The sequence below is a fragment of the Lithobates pipiens genome, unplaced genomic scaffold (assembly GCF_037356315.1).
Source record: "Lithobates pipiens isolate NorthernLeopardFrog02 unplaced genomic scaffold, aLitPip1_a1.2 Scaffold_28, whole genome shotgun sequence".
Lineage (NCBI taxonomy): Eukaryota > Metazoa > Chordata > Amphibia > Anura > Ranidae > Lithobates > Lithobates pipiens.
Window position 1 is genome coordinate 12,330,009 of NW_027507789.1, and position 24,113 is coordinate 12,354,121.

Sequence of the window (24,113 nt, forward strand, 5' to 3'; positions counted from 1 at the left end):
TGCATGTATCTTTACGATACATAGAGCTTTAGCAAACTAAATGTCATTCAGTTAGGGTTTACAGCTACTGAAGTAAAGAACTGCTACTGTATATTCACTAAACCCTTTATAATAAATCTCTCCAGCCCTTATAATTTTCTGGAATACATTTACATAATTATATGTAGCTATGAAAATCAATTTTTATATTACCCCCACTTGTAACTGCTACCATCTCCTCGTCTCCTTCAAGCCATGCCTATTACACTTTTTTTTTTTTACTTGGCCCTTCCATCAATGACTTCCCCCATCCACTCACATAAAACCTCTGCACCCCCTTGATATAATTCTGTTCCTCGCTAATCCTCTCTCCACCCCTCTCCGTATAATCCTTTTTTACCCAGAGGTCTCTGGCAACCCATGTCATCTCCTACTAGACCTGTGTGTGTGAAGCAGCCTAATCTTATTCCTCCTCACAGCCTTCAACATGGTGCTAATGTAACGCGACCCGATCGTGTGACATCATGCATATTAATCGGGATAGGTTTAGAATTCCAAGAATCTGTAATGCTGGGAGAAATTATTTTATTCAGGCTGAGAGGGTGCATTGAGCAGTTACCATAGCGCTAAGTCTATGGCTCAGCAGTCAGCTCTGAAGAACCACATTGACAGTAAACTGGGTATACTCAATATCTATCTGAAGGCCTTTTCGATTGTGTTCTGGAAGACATGAAAGCAATAAAAGCAGGAACTGTCTGTGTTGAAAGATTATTTTTTTTCAAGCTACCAGGATCTGATAAACAATATGGCAAAGGCTTGTGGACCACGGACTATCACACCTATACCTTATGGCAAAAGCTTGAAGACCACTGACTATCACACCTATACCTTATGGTCAAAGGTTTGTGGACCCCTGACTACCACACCTATACCTTATGGTCAAAGGTTTGTGGACACCTACACTTTATGGCCAAAGGCTTTTGGATACCTGACCACCACACCTACACTTTATGGTCAAAGGCTAATCGACACCTGGCCACCAAACCTATACCTTATGGTCAAAGGCTTGTGGACCCCTGACTACCACACCTATACCATATGGTCAAAGGTTTGTGGACACCTACACTTTATGGCCAAAGGCTTTTGGATACCTGACCACCACACCTACACTTTATGGTCAAAGGCTAATCGACACCTGGCCACCAAACCTATACCTTATGGTCAAAGGCTTGTGGACCCCTGACTACCACACCTATACCATATGGTCAAAGGTTTGTGGACACCTACACTTTATGGCCAAAGGCTTTTGGATACCTGACCACCACACCTACACTTTATGGTCAAAGGCTAATCGACACCTGGCCACCAAACCTACACTTTATGGTCAAAGGCTTGTGGACCCCTGACTACCACACCTATACCTTATGGTCAAAGGCTTGTGGACACCTGACCACCACACCTACACTTTATGGTCAAAGGCTAATCGACACCTGGTCACCAAACCTACACTTTATGGTCAAAGGCTGATCAACACCTGGTCACCAAACCTACACATTATGGTCAAAGGCTGGTCAACGCCTGGCCACAAAACCTGCACTTTATGGTCAAAGGCTTGTGGACAGCTGATTTCCATACCTACACTATATGGCCAAAGGCTTGTGGATGCCTTACCACCACACCTACACATTATGGTCATCAAAGGCTTGTGAAGACCCGACTTCCATACCTACACTATATCGTCAAATGCTTTTGGATACCTAACCAGCACACCGACACTTTATGGCCAAAGGCTTGCGGATTCTTGACCACCACACCTTGTGGACACCTGACCAACACACCTATACTTTATGGTCAAAGGTTTGTGAACAGACCTCCACACCTACACTTTATGGTCAAAGGCTTGTGGACATCTGACTTTCATATCTACACTACATGGCCAGAGGCTTGTGGACACCTGACCACCAAACCTACACTTTATTATCAAAGGCTTGTGGACACCGGATTTCCATACCTACACTATATGGCCAAAGGTTTGTGGACACCTGACCATCACACCTACACTTTATGGTCAAAGGCTTGTAGACACCTGACCCCCATACCTACACGTTAGAGCCAAAGGCGTGTGGACACCTGACCATCACATCTACACTTTATGGCCAGAGGCTTGTGGCTACCTGACCATGTCTTGTAAACACTTGTTTACCACACCTTCAGTATGCTTTGTAGTAAAAGTATTTGACCCCCCTCCAAATTCTTGATTTCTTGTTTCCAGAGAAGGGTGAAAATATGTTGACACTTCTCAAAATGAATGAGTTCCAGCGTTTCCAGTAAGTGGATGGGTAATGCTACAACATACAAAGAGTAACAGTTTGGGGAAGGCCCTTTTCTGTTCCAGCATGGCTGTGCCTCCGTGTACAAAGCCAACTCCATAAAGACACGGTGTGGCCAGTTTGGTGACCTCAACCCCACTGAACACCTTTAGAACACGGATTGTGAGCCAGGTCTTCTAGTCCAACATCAGAGCCTGAAATCACAAATGCTCTTTTGGCTTAAAGGGCACAGATTCTCACAGACAAACTAATGCCTTAGCCCTTGTACACACGGTCGGACATTCCGACAACCAAATCCGTTGGATTTTGTCTGAAACTGTTGCATACACAAGGTCGGACAAAGTTGTCAGAAAATCCGACGTGATGACGTTATTTCATTACGACGGGACTACGTTCAGGCTAGTAGCCAATAGCTTTGGTGTAGGAATTTGATCTGAGCATGCGTGGCACTTTGTCCGATCGGAATTCTCTACACACGATCGGAGTATGTCTGATCGGAGCATTTGGTCGGAAAATTTTACCAACAAGTTGGAAAGCTTGGTCCGCCGGAAACAGTCCGATGGAGACCACACACAATTGGAATATCCGAGAAAACGGTCCGATCGGACAAATTCCGTCGGAATCTCCGACCGTGTGTACAAGGGCTTAGGCTTCCCAGAACAACCACACAAGAGTGATGAATGAAAGAGGATGGAAAATCCCACTTATCTGCCCATGGTTGTGCAATGCGATGCCCAATAAACTCATAATGACGCGATAATCAACACATTTTTGGCATTATAGGGTATTCTGTAGAAAATCCACCTAGGACTGGGCCAATGGCAGCAGGACTGCTAAGGGTTCTCAACTACATGAAATTAGTGCCTCTTCCAAAAGGGTACTGATGAATTAGAAATAAGCTGTCTATGAGCAAATCATGACTTTTGCAGATTCCCACCTTGATTGACCCATGTCAGAAATGATTTACCTGAATGAAAAGAATTGTTTCAGGGAGATCAGACAGGCAACAAAAAAAAAAAAAAAATTATGCAATTGCAGCCAAATCATGCCTGTTCAGCTAGTTAATCCCCAAACTCCATTCATAGGTTGGGTCAACCCAAGTGATGGGTTTTGGCTTTCACTACCATTGGTTAAAAGGGCCTGCTACAAAGGATTAAATATTTTGTGGATTGTGTTGTGTGTGGTCACAACCGTCTCACCGCAACTTGGTATTTTGGCACGGACACAAAGGATAACTGGGACTGCAGTGAAACACCAGCTTCTACTATCCTGAACCCAGTGGCGTAACTAGAACCTTCAGGGCCCCCGATGCAAGAAGCCATGAAGGGCCCCCCTGAACCCCAGCCAGGGCCCTTCCCTCCGAGTCTGGTGGTGGAACTCCAGGGTGTGGTCACAGGTACCACTGGTAGCAGTAGTTTTTTTTTTTTTACATTTTTAGGTGCCCCATTGGGGGACTGTCCCTAGGCAGGATTGGGTCCCTGTCCTCAGAAGAGATGAGGTCCTTTTCTCCAGGACAGGAGAAGTTACAGCCCTCAGGTGAGAAGGGGTCCCTGTCCCCACATGAGAAGGGGTCCCTGTCCCCAGGGGGATATGGAAGGGGTATGTAATAGTGTGTGCTAGCTGCCTATGCTGCTGCCGGCCATATGTAGAGGGGGCTGCATGGGCCCCCTGCATCACAGGGCCCAGTTGCGGTCGTGACTGCTGCACCCCCTATAGTTACGCCCCTGCCTGAACCTAAGAAATGCCCCATAAAAAATGTATGACTATGGAGTGCATGCTTTTTTGAAAAAGTCATACCTCAAAATTAATTATTATGTTATTAATTATTAACATCAGTTTTATCAACAAACTTACCTTACTAATCTTATTAAAGGCTCAAACAACACATAGGAAATGATGTGAAGAAAAGGGTGCAAACAAGTAATGGTGAAGGGCTGTTATCCTTGGGCAGCATCACCTTACAGAACCAGAGAAGGTAGAGGAACCAGACCAACTGTAGTCATCTCCTGCTGATCACTGACCTTATGACGTATCCCCTTAAGATGCCATTCTGGTGACTCTCTGGGGGTGGCTGCCACTGGACAAAGATGGACTGGTTGGTGCGCCCCGTGGCGATGACAGCTTGTGGCGGGGCACTAGGAGGTTCTTCCGGAAGGGTCACCCTGTGGGTCAAAGAACAAACACATCAAGTGAAAATTGCAGAAACACTGAGCTTTAATAATGAAAGCTTTTGGAAGAAAAAAAACATTGGTGTTGGAAGGTTTCAATGTTCAGTAGAGAAGCTTTTCATTACATCTTCTAGAGCAGTGGCTCTCAACCAGGGCCTAGTACAAGGGGTAAGCAAAGAGGTGGCTGCCCTGGGCACAGCATATATTCTAGGGATGGGGGGGGGGGGGGCAGCAAGTTCCTTCAACTATAAGGTTGACAGGAGTAGTGACAGCAGCATCACTACTCCGGTCTGTCTAGTGCTGGAAGCAGCCAGGAGAGAGCTGGGAGGAGGTGCGGGCTGTGCTCTTCCCCCCCCCCCTCCACCTCCTAAGTTCGTACATAATGAAAGGGGGGGGGGCACAATTTGCTTTCTTTGCCCCGGATGATCTCAACCACTGAGCTGTAGCCTCCCTCATCCTAGGCTGATATTCTAACCTTTCACTTCCTACAGTGCCACCCAACATTTCATAGTGGCCCACAAACTACATTGCCCCCAAGCCCCCAGACCTCAAGTTGCCCCTCAACCTCCCACAGTGCATGCCAGCTCCCTGCAGTGCATCCTTGGCTTGCTTCCACAGTGTCTTACAGTGCCAGCCCCCCAGTTTCTGCTGTGTACTCCAGTCCATAGTGCCTCTGGAAAGCCTTTAGTATCCTAGAGAGATCTCCAGCGCCCACAAGAGACCCCACCACCCCCCCCCATTTGCCCCCAGCTCCCTCAGGAAACCTCATCCCCTCCAGAACCCCCATCCCCCCACAGTGACCCCCAGCCCCACCCAGAGTCCTCCAGTCTTTCAATACATATTTGGGATTCCCATATTTTTCTTAAGTGAGCATAAACCTTTTTTTTTTTTTCTTGTTGGGGCATTAATAGTTTTATTGGGTAATGGTCTCAATAAGGTAGAAACCCACTGTTCTTTAAAAGCTGCTTGTCCTACAATCTCTTAACCTCCCAGAGTTCCTTCCAGCTTGCATAGTGCCACACAACCTTCCATAGTGGCCTGTTGTGCCCCTCACAACCTTCATGGACTTACCAGACCTTCTTGTTGTGCCCCTCACAAACTTCTTGGACTTACCAGACCTTCTCATTATCATGGAGAAGGGTATGAAGAAGGCAGTGACCTTCCCGGGCCTCCAGCCAGCTGCTGATTTCCTAACCTCCCAGAGTTCCTTCCAGCTCGCATAGTGCCACACAGCCTTCCATAGTGGCCTGTTGTGCCCCTCACAACCTTCATGGACTTACCAGACCTTCTTGTTGTGCCCCTCACAACCTTCTTGGACTTACCAGACCTTCTCATTATCATGGAGAAGGGTCTGAAGAAGGCTGTGACCTTCCGGGCCTCCAGCCAGCTGCTGATTTCCTAACCTCCCAGAGTTCCTTCCAGCTCGCATAGTGCCACACAGCCTTCCATAGTGGCCTGTTGTGCCCCTCGCAAACCACCCACCCACCCACAGTGCCCCAGGCCCCAAGGACTGGGGGGGGGGGCACTATGGGACACTGTTGGATTCTGTGGGTGCTATGGAGGGCTGGAGGCTTTGCAGCAAGCCAAGTCATGAGAGCCAATGGCCCAAACCCCCTGAGGGCATTGGCTCTCATGACTTGGCTTGCTGCAAAGCCTCCAGCCCTCCATAGCACCCACAGAATCCAACAGTGTCCCATAGTGCCTCCCCCCCCCCCCCCCCAGTCCTTGCAGTGCATTCCAGTCCCCCAGGCCCCAGACCCCCTAGAGAGACCTCCAACCCCCTCAAGACCCCAACCCCCCAAACTTGTCTCCAGATCCTTCCAGAAACCACCACCAGGTCTCCTGCTGAATCTCCAAACCCCCTCCAGAACCCCCACCCCCCTCACATAGACACGCAGCCCCATCCAGAGCCCTTCAGCACTTCAATACCTATTTTGTATTTCCATACTTTTCTTCTGTAAGTATAAACCTTTTTTTTTACTGTTGGGTCATGGAAGGTTTTTTGGATCCTGGTCTCAATAATGTTGAGGACCACTGTTCTAGATTGACTTACCAGACCTTCTCATCACCATGCCATGGATCTAGAGGAAGCAATGACCCCTTCCCCCCAGCAACCAATCAGTTACTTCAATTTAGGATTCCACTTACAAGGGAAGAATCGAATTGGCTGCTCTGGTTCACACCAACAGACCTCCTTACAGGCACTCTCGATTGCGGGTGCCTTTATTACAGCTATACAGAAAATATTACAGTAATATAATTCTGCCGGGTGGCGTCGGGTTCCAATTCCATCAAGAACTTATCTTGTCGGCGTTATGACAAAGAACAAAATATAAAGTGAAACTCTACATTATGGTAATGAAAATTTACTGGAGATATTTGTCAAAGCTGGCGGAGCCACCAGCCACAACAAGCTCTGAGCTCATTTCAGCCGAAGATGCGACTCTGCGATAAGCCCTGCTTCTCTCCGCCGCTAGAGGAAGTGCGAGGAGATCGGAGCAGACGGTGACGGAGACGAGAGATAACTTAGTTAGGAGCGCAGCCTGTTTAGGAAAGCAGCATTTGTGCGACTACATATCATATCTCTTGTATTCATTGAAAGGCCTAGGTGTCAATAAGAGCCTCCATTTTTCTGGATTAAAACCAGAGGGGGCGCTAAGAGACGAGGCAAGATGTGATCCAGGACCGCAGGATGGCACAGCCCAACGCCACCAAAAGGGTATGGCTCGGGGTTGCTTGGGCAGTGGTGATATGAATGACTTTGGTGGCAAGATCAACTATGAAGACTTAAAGGAGAAGTATGAGGAAAGCTTGCATTGGCTGTACTTCTCCTGTGGATCCGTTCATTCTGCACTCCTGTGACCCCCTTTCAGCAGACAGCGAGCTGTCTGCTGAGGCACTATTCCTCCCACTGACACCAATGATGGGGCACTATTCCTCCCACTGACACCAATGATGGGGCACTATTCCTCCCACTGATACCAATGATGGGGCAATATTCCTCCCACTGATACCAATGATGGGGCACTATTCCTCCCACTGACACCAATGATGGGGCACTATTCCTCCCACTGATACCAATGATGGGGCAATATTCCTCCCACTGACACCAATGATGGGGCACTATTCCTCCCACTGACACCAATAATGGGGCACTATTCCTCCCACTGACACCAATGATGGGGCACTATTCCTCTCACTGACACCAATGATGGGGCACTATTTCTCCCACTGACACCAATGATGGGGCACTATTCCTCCCACTGATACCAATGATGGGGCACTATTCCTCCCACTGACACCAATGATGGGGCAATATTCCTCCCACTGATACCAATGATGGGGCACTATTCCTCCCACTGACACCAATGATGGGGCACTATTCCTCCCACTGACACCAATGATGGGGCACTATTCCTCCCACTGACACCAATGATGGGGCACTATTCCTCCCACTGACACCAATGATGGGGCACTATTCCTCCCACTGACACCAATGATGGGGCACTATTCCTCCCACTGACACCAATGATGGGGCACTATTCCTCCCACTGACACCAATGATGGGGCACTATTCCTCCCACTGACACCAATGATGGGGCACAATTCCTCCCACTGACACCAATGATGGGGCACAATTCCTCCCACTGACACCAATGATGGGGCACTATTCCTCCCACTGATACCAATGATGGGGCACTATTCCTCCCACTGACACCAACAATGGGGCACAAGAATGAGATATATATTCTAGGGAATGATGGGGCAGTATTCTTCCCAGTTACAGCAACAATGGGGCATTATTCCTCTCACTGACACAAATAATAGGGTACTATTCCTCCCACTGACATCAATAATGGGGCACTATTCCTCCCACTGACACTAATGATGGGGTACTATTCCTCCCACTGTTATCAATGATGGGGCACTATTCCTCCCACTGCCACCAACAATGGGGCACTATGCCTCCCACTGCCACCAACAATGGGGCTCTATGCCTCCCACTGACACCAACAATGGGGCATTATGCCTCCCACTGACACCAACAATGGGGCACTATGCCTCCCACTGACACCAACAATGGGGCTCTATGCCTCCCACTGTCACCAACAATGGGGCACTATACCTCCCACTGACACCAACAATGGGGCTCTATGCCTCCCACTGACACCAACGATGGGGCACTATGCCTCCCACTGACACCAATGATGGGGCACTATTCCTCCCAGTGAAAGTCCTAGGTGTCAATAAGAGCCTCCATTTTTCCTGGATTAAAACCAGAGGGGGCGCTAAGAGACGAGGCAAGATGTGATCCAGGACCGCAGGATGGCCCAGCCCAACGCCACCAAAAGAGTATGACTCGGCGTTGCTTGGGCAGTGGTGATATGAATGACTTTGGTGGCAAGATCAACTATGAAGACTTAAAGGAGAAGTATGAGGAAAGCTTGCATTGGCTGTACTTCTCCTGTGGATCCGTTCATTCTGCACTCCTGTGACCCCTTTTCAGCAGACAGCGAGCTGAGGTCCGTTGTCTGCTGACGTCACCAAGCTGGTCTAGGCTTGGGCAAGATCGCGACAATGGAGTCAGGATCCGCACCACGTGGCGGGACCGGCCCCCAGCTCAGCCTCTCAGCGATTCGCTGTGAGAGCCTGAGCCGGCTACTCAGCCCCTCCACAGCCCGGCACTCCAATGAGAGCGGGGGGGGGGGGGGGCAGAGCAGAGAGCCAGTGATTGACAGTCACCAGCTCTCTGTTCAGGAAGCTGTGAGAACTGAGTGATCTGGGGTGTTAGATCACTTGGTTTTCAGTCTTGGCGCTTATACACACGGTCGGAGATTCCGACGGAATGTGTCCGATTGGAGCGTTTTGTCGGATAATCCGACTGTGTGTGGTCTCCATCGGACTGTTTCCGTCGGAGTATACAAGTTTCCAACTTGTCGGTAAAATTTTCCGACAACATGATCCGATCGGACTTTGTCCGATCATGTGTAGAGAATTCCGATCGGACAAAGTGCCACGCATGCTCAGATCAAATTCCTACACCAAAGCTATTGGCTACTAGCCTGAACGTAGTCCCGTCCTAACGAAATAACGTCATCACGTTCTGATTGGATCGGATTTTCTGACAACTTCGTCCGACCGCGTGTATGCAACAGTTTCGGACAAAATCCGTCAGACAAAATCCGACGGATTTGGTTGTCGGAATGGCCGACCGTGTGTACAAGGGCTTAGAGTTGGCAGGGGACAGATGCAGCATCCACCTAGGTACACTATATTGTCAAAAGTATTGGGACACCTGCCTTTACATGCACATGATGATCTTTAACGGCATCCCAGCCTTAGTCCGTAGGGTTCAATATTGAGTTGGCTCCGCCCTTTGCAGCTATAACAGCTTCAACTCTTCTGGGAAGGCCGTCCACAAGGTTTAGGAGGGTGTCTATGGGAATGTTTGACCATTCTTCCAGAAGAAGAGCATTTGTGAAGTCAGGCACTGATGTTGCACGAGAAGGCCTGTCTCGCAGTCTCTGCTTTAATTCATCCCAAAGGTGTTCTATCGGGTTGAGGTCAGGAATCTGTGCAGGCCAGTCAAGTTCCTCCACCCCAAACTCGCTTATCCGTGTCTTTATGGATCTTGCTTTGTGCACTGGTGCGCAGTCATGTTGGAACAGGAAGGGGCCTTCCCCAAACTGTTCCTACAAAGTTGGGAGCATGAAATTGTCCAAAATGTCTTGGTATGTCCAAAACCCCTCAAGAGTTTCCTTCACTGGCACTAAGTGGCCAACACCAACCCCCGAAAAACAACCCCCACACCATAATCCCCCCTTCACCAATTGATTTGGACCAGTGCACAAAGCAAGGTCCATAAAGACATGGATGAGCTAGTTTGGGGTGGAGGAACTCGAGCGCGAAGACTGCGAGCCAGGCCTTCTCGTCCAACATCAGTGCCTGACCTCACAAATGCTCTTCTGGAAGAATGGTCACACATTCCCCATAGACACCCTCCTAAACCTTGTGAACGGCCTTCCCAGAAGAGTTGAAGTTGTTATAGCTGCAAAGGGCGGAGCCAACTCAATATTGAACCCCTACGGACTAAGACTGGGATGTCATTAAAGTTCATGAGCGTGTAAAGGCAGGCGTCCCAATACTTTTGGTAATATAGTGTGTAAAAATGTATCAGTTCTTAAAAAATGTAGAAATTAATGTCATAAATAGTTCAATGGAAACTTTATCTTACAAAAAAAAAAGGGAATTACACAAAGTATAATGAGATCATGTAGAGAAATATTTTAGTCATAACGTTATAACACAAAAGATCCCCCTTGTGTGATATAACCGGGTGATTATAATACTTCTCTACACCCTGTCATTACAATTTGGGTTTTTTAAAGAAATAGACTTTTTCTTTTTCTTTTTTTTTCCCTGTAAAATGTTTTCTTTATATTATGTTTTTCTCATTAGATTTCCCATTGAACTGTTTACACCCATATGAATTAAAAAAAAATTCTTAAATATTTTATAGATATTATATAAACTAGAGGAGATTTCTGCAGTAGATATGTCTCTATACTGTGATTTCTAACTCCTAGAGAAATGGTCTCCAAACTGCAGCCAATGATGGGGCACTATTCCTCCCACTGACACCAATGATGGGGCACTATTCCTCTCACTGACACCAATGATGGGGCACTATTCCTCCCACTGACACCAATGATGGGGCACTATTCCTCCCACTGACACCAATGATGGGGCACTATTCCTCTCACTGACACCAATGATGGGGCACTACTCCTCCCACTGACACCAATGATGGGGCACTACTCCTCCCACTGACACCAATGATGGGGCACTATTCCTCCCACTGACACCAATGATGGGGCACTATTCCTCCCACTGACACCAACAATGGTGCAGAAGAATGAGATATATATTCTAGGGAATGATGGGGCAGTATTCTTCCCAGTTACAGCAACAATGGGGTATTATTCCTCTCACTGACACAAATAATAGGGTACTATTCCTCCCACTGACATCAATGATGGGGCACTATTCCTCCCACTGACACTAATGATGGGGCACTATTCCTCCCACTGACACTAATGATGGGGCACTATTCCTCCCACTGTTACCAATGATGGGGCACTATTCCTCCCACTGCCACCAACAATGGGGCACTATTCCTCCCACTGAAACCAATGATGGGGCACTATTCCTCCCACTGACACCAATGATGGGGCACTATTCCTCCAACTGACACAAATAATAGGGTACTATTCCTCCCACTGACATCAATGATGGGGCACTATTCCTCCCACTGACACTAATGATGGGGCACTATTCCTCCCACTGACACTAATGATGGGGCACTATTCCTCCCACTGTTACCAATGATGGGACACTATTCCTCCCACTGCCACCAACAATGGGGCACTATTCCTCCCACTGAAACCAATGATGGGGCACTATTCCTCCCACTGACACCAATGAGGGGGGCACTATTCCTCCCACTGACACCAATGAGGGGGGCACTATTCCTCCCACTGACACCAATGAGGGGGGCACTATTCCTCCCACTGACACCAATGAGGGGGGCACTATTCCTCCCACTGACACCAACAATAGGGCACTATACCTCCCACTGACACCAACAATGGGGCACAAGAATGAGATATATATTCTAGGGAATGATGGGGCAGTATTCTTCCCAGTTACAGCAACAATGGGGCATTATTCCTCTCACTGACACAAATAATAGGGCACTATTCCTCCCACTGACACTAATGATTCGGCACTATTCCTCCCACTGACACTAATGATGGGGCACTATTCCTCCCACTGTTACCAATGATGGGGCACTATTCCTCCCACTGCCACCAACCATGGGGCACTATGCCTCCCACTGCCACCAACCATGGGGCACTATGCCTCCCACTGCCACCAACCATGGGGCACTATGCCTCCCACTGCCACCAACAATGGGGCACTATTCCTCCCACTGACACCAATGATGGGGCACTATTCCTCCCCCTGACACCAATGATGGGGCACTATTCCTCCCCCTGACACCAATGATGGGGCACTATTCCTCACTCTGAAACCAATGATGGGGCACTATTCCTCCCACTGAACCAACAATGCAGCATTATTCCTCCCACTGACACCAATGGTGAGGCACTAGTTATTCCCACTGGCCACAGTTTTCTGCCCCCCCCCCCCTATAGTCTGGAAGACAGTACACTGGATCTTTGTTTGGAAAGTTTGGAGACTCCTGTTGTAGAGGATGCCACAGGTCTGGTATATACATAGTTGGCCCACGCTGGCACAATGTATCTATGTAATAGTTTCCATACTTGGAATTCTCCTTTGAAGGGGGTCGGAGATATTTCCCACTTTAAGAAAATTTGGCTTCAAATAGACTTCAAGAAAAGGGGGTCCTTCTGTAGCCCGACCCCTCGATTATTCGGTGCCACCCCTCGATTATTCGGTGCCACCCCTCGATTATTCGGTGCCACCCCTCGATTATTCGGTGCCACCCCTCGATTATTCGGTGCCACCCCTCGATTATTCGGTGCCACCCCTCGATTATTCGGTGCCACCCCTCGATTATTCGGTGCCACCCCTCGATTATTCGGTGCCACCCCTCGATTATTTGGTGCCACCCCTCGATTATTCGGTGCCACCCCTCGATTATTTGGTGCCACCCCTCGATTATTCGGTGCCACCCCTCGATTATTTGGTGCCACCCCTCGATTATTTGGTGCCATGGCATTGATTTTCAGTCTTCCCGTATGGAAGCATTTCTATAGTCTTCAGATGGAACTTTCTGACTTGTAACCGGCCGCCATGTTTTCCGGATGCCATTGGCGGACGTGTTTTTTTCTCTGGAACAAATGGTTGGAAATGACCCGCCATGAGCTGTAAGAGGCTTTCCAGGTCACCCCCCCCCCCCACCCCCACCCCCCGGCACAGAACGGGCTGAAGGGGTTCCGGAACCCGGAGAGAGAGAGAGAGAGAGATGACGCCGGATGCTCCGATTGTAATGCTCAGGAATTTACGGATAATCCGCTAGAGAAAAGCTTCACAGTCGCCGAACCTTTTCACTTATCATAGGACGGGGGAAGGGAATAATACAACAGGCTGCGCTGCTGGGGGAGCAAACCGGACTTCAAAGGGCCCCCCGGCAGCCATCCGAACAACAAGATCTATTAGATATTCTGTTTAACATTTGTCGCTGCAACAACTGATTATGCCTAACAAAGTCACTCCCCGTGTAATTGGCTCCCTTGGTACACCTGCAAAAGAAAAGCAAAAAAGCAAAAAAAAAAAGAGAAAGAGAAATGCGTAGATGATGTTTTCCGAGAGAATAGAACAATGGAGAACAATGTCTCTCTAATGTTCCAATTCCGCCTTCTTGTATTTCTCTTAGGATTGCAGCAGCTGCAGCATCTCTGAGATGTGCGGATTGTGGTCTAGCAGGGTAGAAAGAGACGCCAGAGCCGGCCTTTGAAGATAAACCCTGTACTGAAAAATGAAGTCCACCTTTCGCAAAAATAAAAAAATAAATATAAAAGGTAAAAAAAAATAAAAAAAATAAAGAAATATACATATAAAATAAATAAATAAATAAAATAAAATAATGATAAAATAACACATGTGCAGTACATACACTATTGTCAAAAGTATTGGGACACCTGCCTTTACACGCACATGACCTTTAATGACATCCCAGTCTTAGTCAGTAAGGTTCAATATTGAGTTGGCCCCACCCTTTGCAGAAAAATACTGAAACAAAAACATCAAATGCAGCCAACTGTGCCCAGCAAATGCAGCCAACTGTGCCCAGCAAATGCAGCCAACTGTGCCCAGCAAATGCAGCCAACTGTGCCCATCATAAGTATCCACCGGTGCCCATTGTATGCAGCCACATGTGCCCATCATATGCAGCCAACTGTGCCCATCATATGCAGCCAACTGTGCCCATCATAAGCATCCACCTGTGCCCATTGTATGCAGCCACCTGTGCCCATTGTATGCAGCCACCTGTGCCCATAAGCAGCCACATGTGCCCATCATATGCAGCCAACTGTGCACAGCAAATGCAGCCACTGTGCCCATCACATGCAGCCACCTGTGCCCATAATATGAAGCCAACTGTGCCCATCATATGCTGTGCCCATCATATTCAGCCACCTGTGGCCATAATATGCAGCCAACTGTGCCCATCATATGCTGTGCCTATCATATGCAGCCACCTGTGCCCATCATATGCAGCCACCTGTGCCCATCATATACAGCCCCCTGTGCCCATCATATGCAGCCACCTATGACCAAAATATGCAGCCACTGTGCCCATCATATGTAGCCACCTGTGCCCATCATATGCAGCCACCTGTGCCCATCATATGCAGCCAACTGTGACCAAAATATGCAGCCATTTTGCCCATCATATGCAGCCTTTGTGCCCCCCGGCCCACCTGCTGTCTGCCCGGTACTAACACTATCGTGGTGGTGGGTCAGGCAGCGGGACAGGCGGCGAGCTGTGGGACAGTAGCACAGCGATGGCTCCTCCGACTCCTCCGTGCGTGTCTATTTCCTGTATTCCTTGGCGCCCATGGGGAGCGCCTGTGCCTTCAGCCAATCAGGTGCACGGTATTACATCCAGGCCTCCTGATTGGCTGAGAGGCGGTTCTGTGTTAGCAAAGCAAATATTAATTTTGCTTTGGTAACACACCTGGGTGCAATTAATTCGCAGTGCACCTTTTTTGACAACTATTATAGCCTATGGCTCTAATCGGGTGCTTGAAAAACACCCCCCGCCGCTATAATTCAGATGCCCAGCGCCTGGACAGGGGCCGGACACCTGAATAGGGGGTGGCTACAGCGGCGGTAGATAGATAGATAGTTAGGGTTTCGGACTTACCTTTCCGTTTGTTTGCTGAACTGCCCTTTGCCAACGTCATTCACAGCACAGAGGCGGAACTGATAGGAGCGAGCCGGGGTGAGATTCTTCACCACAAGGGAGGAGTAATCCGGGTCCATGTTTGCAAAGAGGATCGTCCACGGGGAGTCTGTGAATGAATATTACACAATCAAAACACTGATATATATATATATATATATATAGGTTACAATGTACAGTCTGATCACTGGGGGGAGGGGAGACTGAGGAAATGCCTCCTCCTACTTCTGGAAAGTTACAATGTACAGTCTGATCACTGGGGGGATGGGAGACTGAGGAAATGCTTCCCCCTGCCTGCAGCAGACTGATGACATCATCTCAGCCTAGGAAGAGTCACTGGAATGCAGTTTTAATGATAAAAAGTGGAGCTTCTCTAAAAACAATGATCTGATTGGTGTATATTGTGAAATGTCGGAGATTTATCGATGGAGATTTGTGAAGTCCAATTTAAAATAATCAAATAATGGGCAGCCGGTGACTCCTTAATATTTGGGGTCTGTGAAGCTTTTTCCACGATTTTGGGACTTTCCCAAAATTCGCTTTGCCCCGCGGCACACAATCGGACGGGATAATGGATTTGGATCTCTTCCCTCCCACGAGCACGGAGTTTGTGTTATGAAGTTTTGATAGAGAGATTTACGCGTTTCAAAGTGTTGTCTGTTCTCCTCCCCCGAGGAGGCCGATCATTGTAGACAAGCACCGCCGCGGCGTATGCATCTCCCCAGGACTACACGTCCGATTTAAAGGGGATCTACACTTTTATTAAATACAGAGTATTCATCAAGTATTCACACCCTCTTCATATTGTTACAAATGTATGAAAAATGGAAACACTGAAGTATTCAGACCCCTTGCATCATCATTTGAAGTATAGCTCAGGTGTCTCCTATTTCTCGAGACCGCTGTTGCGCCCTGATTGGAGGCCACATTGGGCCCAATTAGCCATTTTCCCTCCCCGGTGTCATGTGACTCGTTAGTGTTACAAGGTCTCAGGTGTGAATGGGGAGCAGGTGTGTTCAATTTGGAGTTATCGCTCTCACTCTCTCATACTGGTCACTGGAAGTTCAGCATGGCACCTCATGGCAAAGAACTCTCTGAGAATATGAAAAAAAGAATTGTTGCTCTACATAAAGCTGGCCTAGGCTATAAGAAGATTGGCAAAACCCTGAAACTGAGCTGCAGCACGGTGGCCAAGACCATACAGCGGTATAACAGGACAGGTTCCACTCAGAACAGGCCTCGCCATGGTCCACCAAAGAAGTTGAGGTCACGTGCTCAGCGTCATATCCAGAGGTTGTCTTTGGGAAATAGATGTATGAGTGCTGCCAGCATTGCTGCAGAGGTTGTAGGGGTGGGGGGGTCAGCCTGTCAGTGATCAGACCATACGCCACACACTGCATCAAATTGGTCTGCATGGCTGTCATCCCAGAAGGAAGCCTCTTCTAAAGATGATGCACAAGAAAGTCCACAAACAGTTTGCTAAAGACAAGCAGACTAAGGAGATGGATTACTGGAACCATGTCCTGTGGTCTGATGAGACCAAGATAAACGTATTTGGGTCAGATGGTGACAAGCGTGTGTGGGGGCAACCAGGTGAGGAGGACAAAGACAAGTGTGTCTTGTCTACAGTCAAGCATGGTGGTGGGAGTGTCATGGTCTGGGGCTGCATGAGTGCTGCCGGCACTGGGGGGCTACAGATCATTGAGGGGACCATGAATGCCAACATGTACTGTGACATACTGAAGCAGAGCATGATCCCCTCCCTTCAGAGACTGGACCGCAGGGCAGTATTCCAACATGATAACCACCCCAAACACCTCCAAGACCACCACTGACTTGCTAAAGAAGCTGAGGGTAAAGGTGATGGACTGGCCAAGCATGTCTCCAGACCTAAACCCTATTGATCATCTGTGGGACATCCTCATACGGAAGGTGGAGGAGCGCAAGGTCTCCAACATCCACCAGCTCTGTGATGTCATCATGGGGGAGGGGAAGAGGACTCCAGTGGCAACCTGAGAAGCTCTGGTGACCTCCATGCCCAAGAGGGTGAAGGCAGTGCTGGAAAATAATGGCGGCCACACAAAATATTGACACTTTGGGCCCAATTTGGACATTTTCACTTAGGGGTGTACTCACTTTTGTTGCCAGCGGTTTAGACATTAATGGCTGTTTGTTGAGGGGACAGCAAATGTACACTGTTATACAAGCTGTACACTCACTACTTTACAATATATATATATATACAGTGGTGTGAAAAAGTGTTTGCCCCCTTCCTCATTTCCTGTTCCTTTGCATGTTTGTCACACTTAAGTGTTTCGGAACATCAAACCAATTTAAACAATAGTCAAGGACAACACAAGTAAACACAAAATGCAATTTGTAAATGAAGGTGTTTATTATTAAAGGTGAAAAAAAAATCCAAACCATCATGGCCCTGTGTGAAAAAGTGATTGCCCCCCTTGTTAAAACATACTATAACTGTGGTTGTCCACACCTGAGTTCAATTTCTCTAGCCACACCCAGGCCTGATTATTGCCACACCTGTTCACAATCAAGGCATCACTTAAATAGGAGCTGCTTGACACAGTAAGGTCCACCAGAAGATCCTTAAAAGCTACACATCATGCCGAGACCCAAAGAAATTCAGGAACAATTGAGAAAGAAAGTAATTGAGATCTATCAGTCTGGAAAGGGTTATAAAGCCATTTCCAAAGCTTTGGGAATCCAGCGAACCACAGTGAGAGCCATTATCCACAAATGGCGAAGACATGGAACAGTGGTGAACCTTCCCAGGAGTGGCCGGCCGCCCAAAATTACCCCAAGAGCGCAGCGACGACTCATCCAAGAGGTCACAAAAGACCCCACAACAACGTCCAAGGAACTGCAGGCCTCACTTGCCTCAGTTAAGGTCAGCGTTCATGCCTCCACCATCAGGAAAAGACTGGGCAAAAATGGCCTGCATGGCAGAGTTCCAAGGAGAAAACCACTGCTGAGCAAAAAGAACATCAAAGCTCGTCTCAATTTCTCCACAACACATCTTGATGATCCCCAAGACTTTTGGGACAACATTCTGTGGACCGATGAGACAAAAGTGGAACTCTTTGGAAGGTGTGTGTCCAAGTATATCTGGCGTAGAAGGAACACTGCATTTCATAAAAAGAACATTATACCAACAGTAAAATATGGTGGTGGTAGTGTGATGGTCTGGGGCTGTTTTGCTGCTTCAGGACCTGGAAGACTTGCCGTGATAAAAGGAACTATGAATTCTGCTGTCTACCAAGAGATCCTGAAGGAGAATGTCCGACCATCTGTTCGTGTACTCAAGCTGAAACGAACTTGGGTTCTGCAGCAGGACAATGATCCTAAACACACCAGCAAGTCCACCACCGAATGGCTGAAGAAAAACAAAATGAAGACTTTGGAGTGGCCTAGCCAAAGTCCTGACCTGAATCCTATTGAGATGTTGTGGTATGACCTTAAAAAGGCCGTTCATGCTCGAAAACCCTCTAATGTAACTGAATTAGGACAATTCTGCAAAGATGAGTGGGCCAAAATTCCTCCAGGACGCTGTAAAAGCCTCATTGCACGTTATCGCAAACGCTTGGTTGCAGTTGTTGCTGCTAAGGGTGGCCCAACCAGTTATTAGGTTTAGGGGGCAATCACTTTTTCACACAGGGCCATGATGGTTTGGATTTTTTTTCACCTTTAATAATAAACACCTTCATTTACAAATTGCATTTTGTGTTTACTTGTGTTGTCCTTGACTATTGTTTAAATTGGTTTGATGTTCCGAAACACTTAAGTGTGACAAACATGCAAAGGAACAGGAAATGAGGAAGGGGGCAAACACTTTTTCACACCACTGTATATATATATTATACTGTACGGTATATATATGTGTATGTGTATAGAGATAGATATTTGACCACTAGAGGGAGCTTTTACAGATTTGTTTATAAATGTAGCAATCAAAACATGGAACAGCAAGTATCAATATGAATGACATAGGAATGAAATTTAATAACTTAAAAAGTGAACAACCTGAGGAGGAGGAGGAGAAGGAGGAGGAGGAGGAGGAGGAGAAGGAGGAAGGGGACCTTCATGAGATTACAGCCAGGTTCTCTCCGGCGGCACGCCGCTCTTGTCTACATGGCAGGTCCACTTCAGCACCTGCGCTCGGAGCGGTATCGTCACGTACTTCCCTGACAGGGGCATTCCAATGACACGGGGAATAAAAAAACAACTTGTTATATTTTTTCCTCACGGATGTTACGGCGGAAGATAAATGAGGTCTACGGTGTATGGAAATCAGGAGAGGGCCTGCTCTAGGGGTTCAATCCTTTGGGGTGTAAGAGGGATATCAGATCTGCATATGATATGCGCAGGCAGGCGAAAGAGATGCTAAATTTCTCTGAAGGAGCCTCATAAATATGGAATGCAACTCACAAGCCAAGAGAGATGCTTGCAAATAAGACAAGGCTTTGGTTAACCCCGTCATGGCTCCTCGGCAAACAGGCGGCGGGGAATAGAGCCGATCCCTGAAGACCCTTCCCATCCGGAAGCCTATAAGCCGGCAGGCAGGTGCACTCCCCGTATTTCAAAAAAACAGGCTTTAGGTAAAATAGACGGCGGTTATGGGTATTAAAAGACATCTTTTACCGCGACGGATCCTACAGCTGCCTCCCGTAGCTGGACTATTTACCTGACCTAAAATATCCAAACCCAATCGCTAAAATTTCATTAGGAGCTTTTAAATGTGAAATCTCCCCCTTTTGTTAGAACAATCCCCTCTGATCCTGCCAGGAGGGACCTTGTTTTGCCACTTCCTGTTATAGGGTGACAACGCTCTGTCCCCATCTCTCAGTTGGGTTCCTGTGTTGTCACCCTGATGAAAGACTACAAGTGGCTACTTCATCACACACTATGCAGACAAGGTCCAACCGTAGGCATGGTCAGTAAGGCTGCTATGAGCCATCACTTGAAGTCACTGGAAAGAGGCTGCAGGAGAGCAGTAGCATAAAGTTTTTTTTTTAAACAAATGTAAGCTCCCTCACACCTATAGCTCAACTCCCCCTACTGGCAATCATCTTACAGTCATCTTAAATCTGGTTTAAAAAAAATATTTGCCAGTCTGTATTCTTTACTTTTTAAAGTCCCTTCTTTGTCTCACAGCCTCCTCCAATTTTTTTTTTTTTTGCTATGATCGGCCTTTCTGTTAGAGGGTGGCTACCTTCGTTCTCCATGGTCCCCCTGTATGTAAAAATGGAGCCACCCTGTCTTGCTCGTTCCTGAGAGAGACTATAGATCATGGGACTATGGATGATAGACTATGGGCTAGGGACTATAGACTATGGACCATAGGACAATGGATGATGGAGTAGGGACTATGTATTAGAGACTAGGGACAATGGACTATGAACTATAGAGTAAGGACCATAAGACTATAGGACTATGGATGATGGACTAGGGACTAGAGACTATGGACCATAGGACTATGGCTGATGGACTAGGGACTAGAGACTATGGGTGATGGACTAGGGACTAGAGACTATGGACCATAGGACTATGGCTGATGGACTAGGGACTAGATACTATGGACCATAGGACTATGGGTGATGGACTAGGGACTAGAGACTATGGGTGATGGACTAGGGATTAGAGACTATGGGTGATGGACTAGGGACTAGAGACTATGGGTGATGGACTAGGGATTAGAGACTATGGACCATAGGACTATGGGTGATGGACTAGGGCCTAGATACTATGGGTGATGGACTAGGGACTAGAGACTATGGACCATAGGACTATGGGTGATGGACTAGGGCCTAGATACTATGGGTGATGGACTAGGGACTAGAGACTATGGACCATAGGACTATGGGTGATGAACTAGGGACTATGGATTATAGACTATGAACTATAGACTAGGGACTAGGGACTATAGACTAGGGCAGGGATATGCAATTAGTGGACCTCCAGCTGTTGCAAAACTACAAGTCCCATCATACCCGTACCTCTGGGTGTCATGCTTGTGGCTGTCAATCTTGCTATGCCTCATGGGACTGCAACAGCTGGAGATCCGCTAATTGCATATCCCTGGACTAGGGACTAAGAATTATAGATCATAGTATGAGCTACTATGAACTATAAACTATGGATCATTCATCTATGGACTATAGACTATGGACTATGAACTATGGATTTATGGATTATGGTATGAGCTATGGTCTATGAATTAAAGACTATTGACCATGGGACTATGGATTATATACTATGAACTGTGGACTATAGACTATGGACCATGGGACTATGGATTATAGACTATATACTATGGACTGTGGACTATGGAACTATGGATTATAGACTATGGACAGTGGACTATAGACTATGAACTATTGCCTATCTACTATAGACATTGGGACTATGGATTATAGACTATGAACTATGAACTATGGTCTATGAAATACAGACTATGAACCATAGGACTGTAGACTATGGACCATGGAACTATGGTTTGCAGACTATGAACTAAGGACTATGAACCATAGGACTACAGATTATGAACTATAGACTATGGAACTATGGATTATAGGCTATGGACAGTGGACTATAGACTATGAACTATTGCCTATCTACTATAGATTTTGGGACTATGGATTATAGACTATGAACTATAGTTTGGACTATGAACCATAGGACTATAGACTATGGACCATGGGACTATGGATTATAGACTATAGACTATGAACTATAGACCATAGGACTATGGATTATAGACTATAGACTATGAACTATAGACCATGGGACTATGGATTATAGACTATGAACTATAGTTTGGACTATGAACCATAGGACTATAGACTATGGACCATGGGACTATGGATTATAGACTATAGACTATGAACTATAGACCATAGGACTATGGATTATAGACTATAGACTATGAACTATAGACCATGGGACTATGGATTATAGACAGTGGACTATAGACTAAGAACCATGGACTGTGGAACTTTGAACTATAAACTATAGACGTTGAGCCATGGGACTATGAATTATGGACTATATATTATGGACTATAGACTATGGACCAAGGAGCATGGGGCTATGGATTATAGCCCATATACCATGGACTATGAACTATGTACTATAGACTTTGGACTAGGGACAACGATTTAGGGACTATAGTCTATACTAGGGACTATGAACTACATTTCTATGACTTTAATCCTCATCCCAGCTCGATTAAGACTGGCACAGGGCCAAGTTCTATTTCAGTACAGAATGCTGTCTGTCTAACCCTGGGAGCATGCCGACAGGAGGATAGATCACAGGGAGCACAGTGATAGTTCAAGCTGCTCATCTTTCATCCAATCAGCAGGCAGAGGGTGTGTCCCAGACCAAGCTGTAGTGGAGGACCGGACTCGGCTTTGCTGTGGCCATCTGGATCACAATGCTGGCTGACCAGAATTTCACCCCTCCCCCATGGGTCTTGTACAATTCATGGTGCCGGAAGGAATGAGTTGGCACCCCTGATGTCAGTTTACACAAATGATCTAAAAAAAAAATGATCTCCATCATTTTTTTTTTTACAACACAGGTGTGCGCTGAGCGGTATTTATTCTCCATCTCCCCCGCTGTTCCCCTTTAATCCGGCCGCGGAAAGGGTTAGCGTTATGATCTGGTTTGTTATTCCGCTCCGTGTCTTGATGCTAAGCCATCTATCTACAGGACATGCTTATCTCGGCGATACATTGTTACCGGGAGCCGTGCCTTTCATACCAAGTGAGCCGGAGTGCCATAAAAAGGGAAAAATTCAATTTACTGGGTGGGGGAGGGGAGGAAACGGGGATGGGATGTAGTAAGCAAGGCGGCTTTAACGACATCGGCGGCGGCAGCGGCACACATAATATGATTAAAGGGAGCGGGCGCTCAGGTTATATGAAGAGATGACCTCCGACCCCCCGGGAATTGCCGCAGTAATCTCTGCTGAACAAGTGACAGGAATAAAATCACAAATCCCTACAAGAAGGGAAATGTCAGGGCCGTATACTAGTTAAAGTGGACCTGTCATCAGATGAATTGTTCATCATAAGTCCACGCCGAGCGCTGTGTCAGTGCACTTCCTCCCATAGAGACCACAGGACTGACAAAGCCTTCATCTGATTTTCTTTCTAGAAGAACGGCGCCATCTTTTGTTCAGGCATCATCCATCACCATCTACTTCCTAGACTGAGATGCCGGCTCAGAGATGACACAATCGTGTAAATCCTGGTGCCTGTGCTTCCTCCTCCTTCTTAAAAGTTACAATGTACAGTTTGATCACTGGGGGAGGGGAGACTGAGGAAATGGGAAATGCTTCCTCCTCCTTCTTCAAAGTTACAATGTACAGTCTGATCAGTGGGGGAGGGGAGACTGAGGAAATGCCTCCTCCTACTTCTACAAAGTTACAATGTACAGTCTGATCACTGGGGGAGGGGAGAATGAGGAAATGCTTCCTCCTCCTTCTACAAAGTTACAATGTACAGTCTGATCACTGGGGGAGGGGAGAATGAGGAAATGGGAAATGCTTCCTCCTACTTCTACAAAGTTACAATGTACAGTCTGATCACTGGGGGAGGGGAGACTGAGGAAATGCTTCCTCCTCCTTCTACAAAGTTACAATGTACAGTCTGATCA

The 24,113-nt window shown here is 47.1% G+C and overlaps 1 protein-coding gene across 4 annotated transcripts in view; it reads right to left on the minus strand.

The window, feature by feature from the left end:
* The window catches only part of SDK2 (sidekick cell adhesion molecule 2), an 876,954-nt gene that overhangs the window by 144,743 nt on the left and 708,098 nt on the right, over nucleotides 1-24,113 (minus strand). For all 4 annotated transcript variants that reach the window (XM_077458690.1, XM_077458687.1, XM_077458688.1 and 1 more), the window contains exons 15-16: nucleotides 15,396-15,543; nucleotides 4,331-4,471 (exon numbers count right to left, since the gene is read on the minus strand). In XM_077458690.1, the coding sequence (XP_077314816.1) occupies nucleotides 4,331-4,471; nucleotides 15,396-15,543 (289 nt within the window). The remainder of the gene's footprint in view (nucleotides 1-4,330; nucleotides 4,472-15,395; nucleotides 15,544-24,113) is intronic.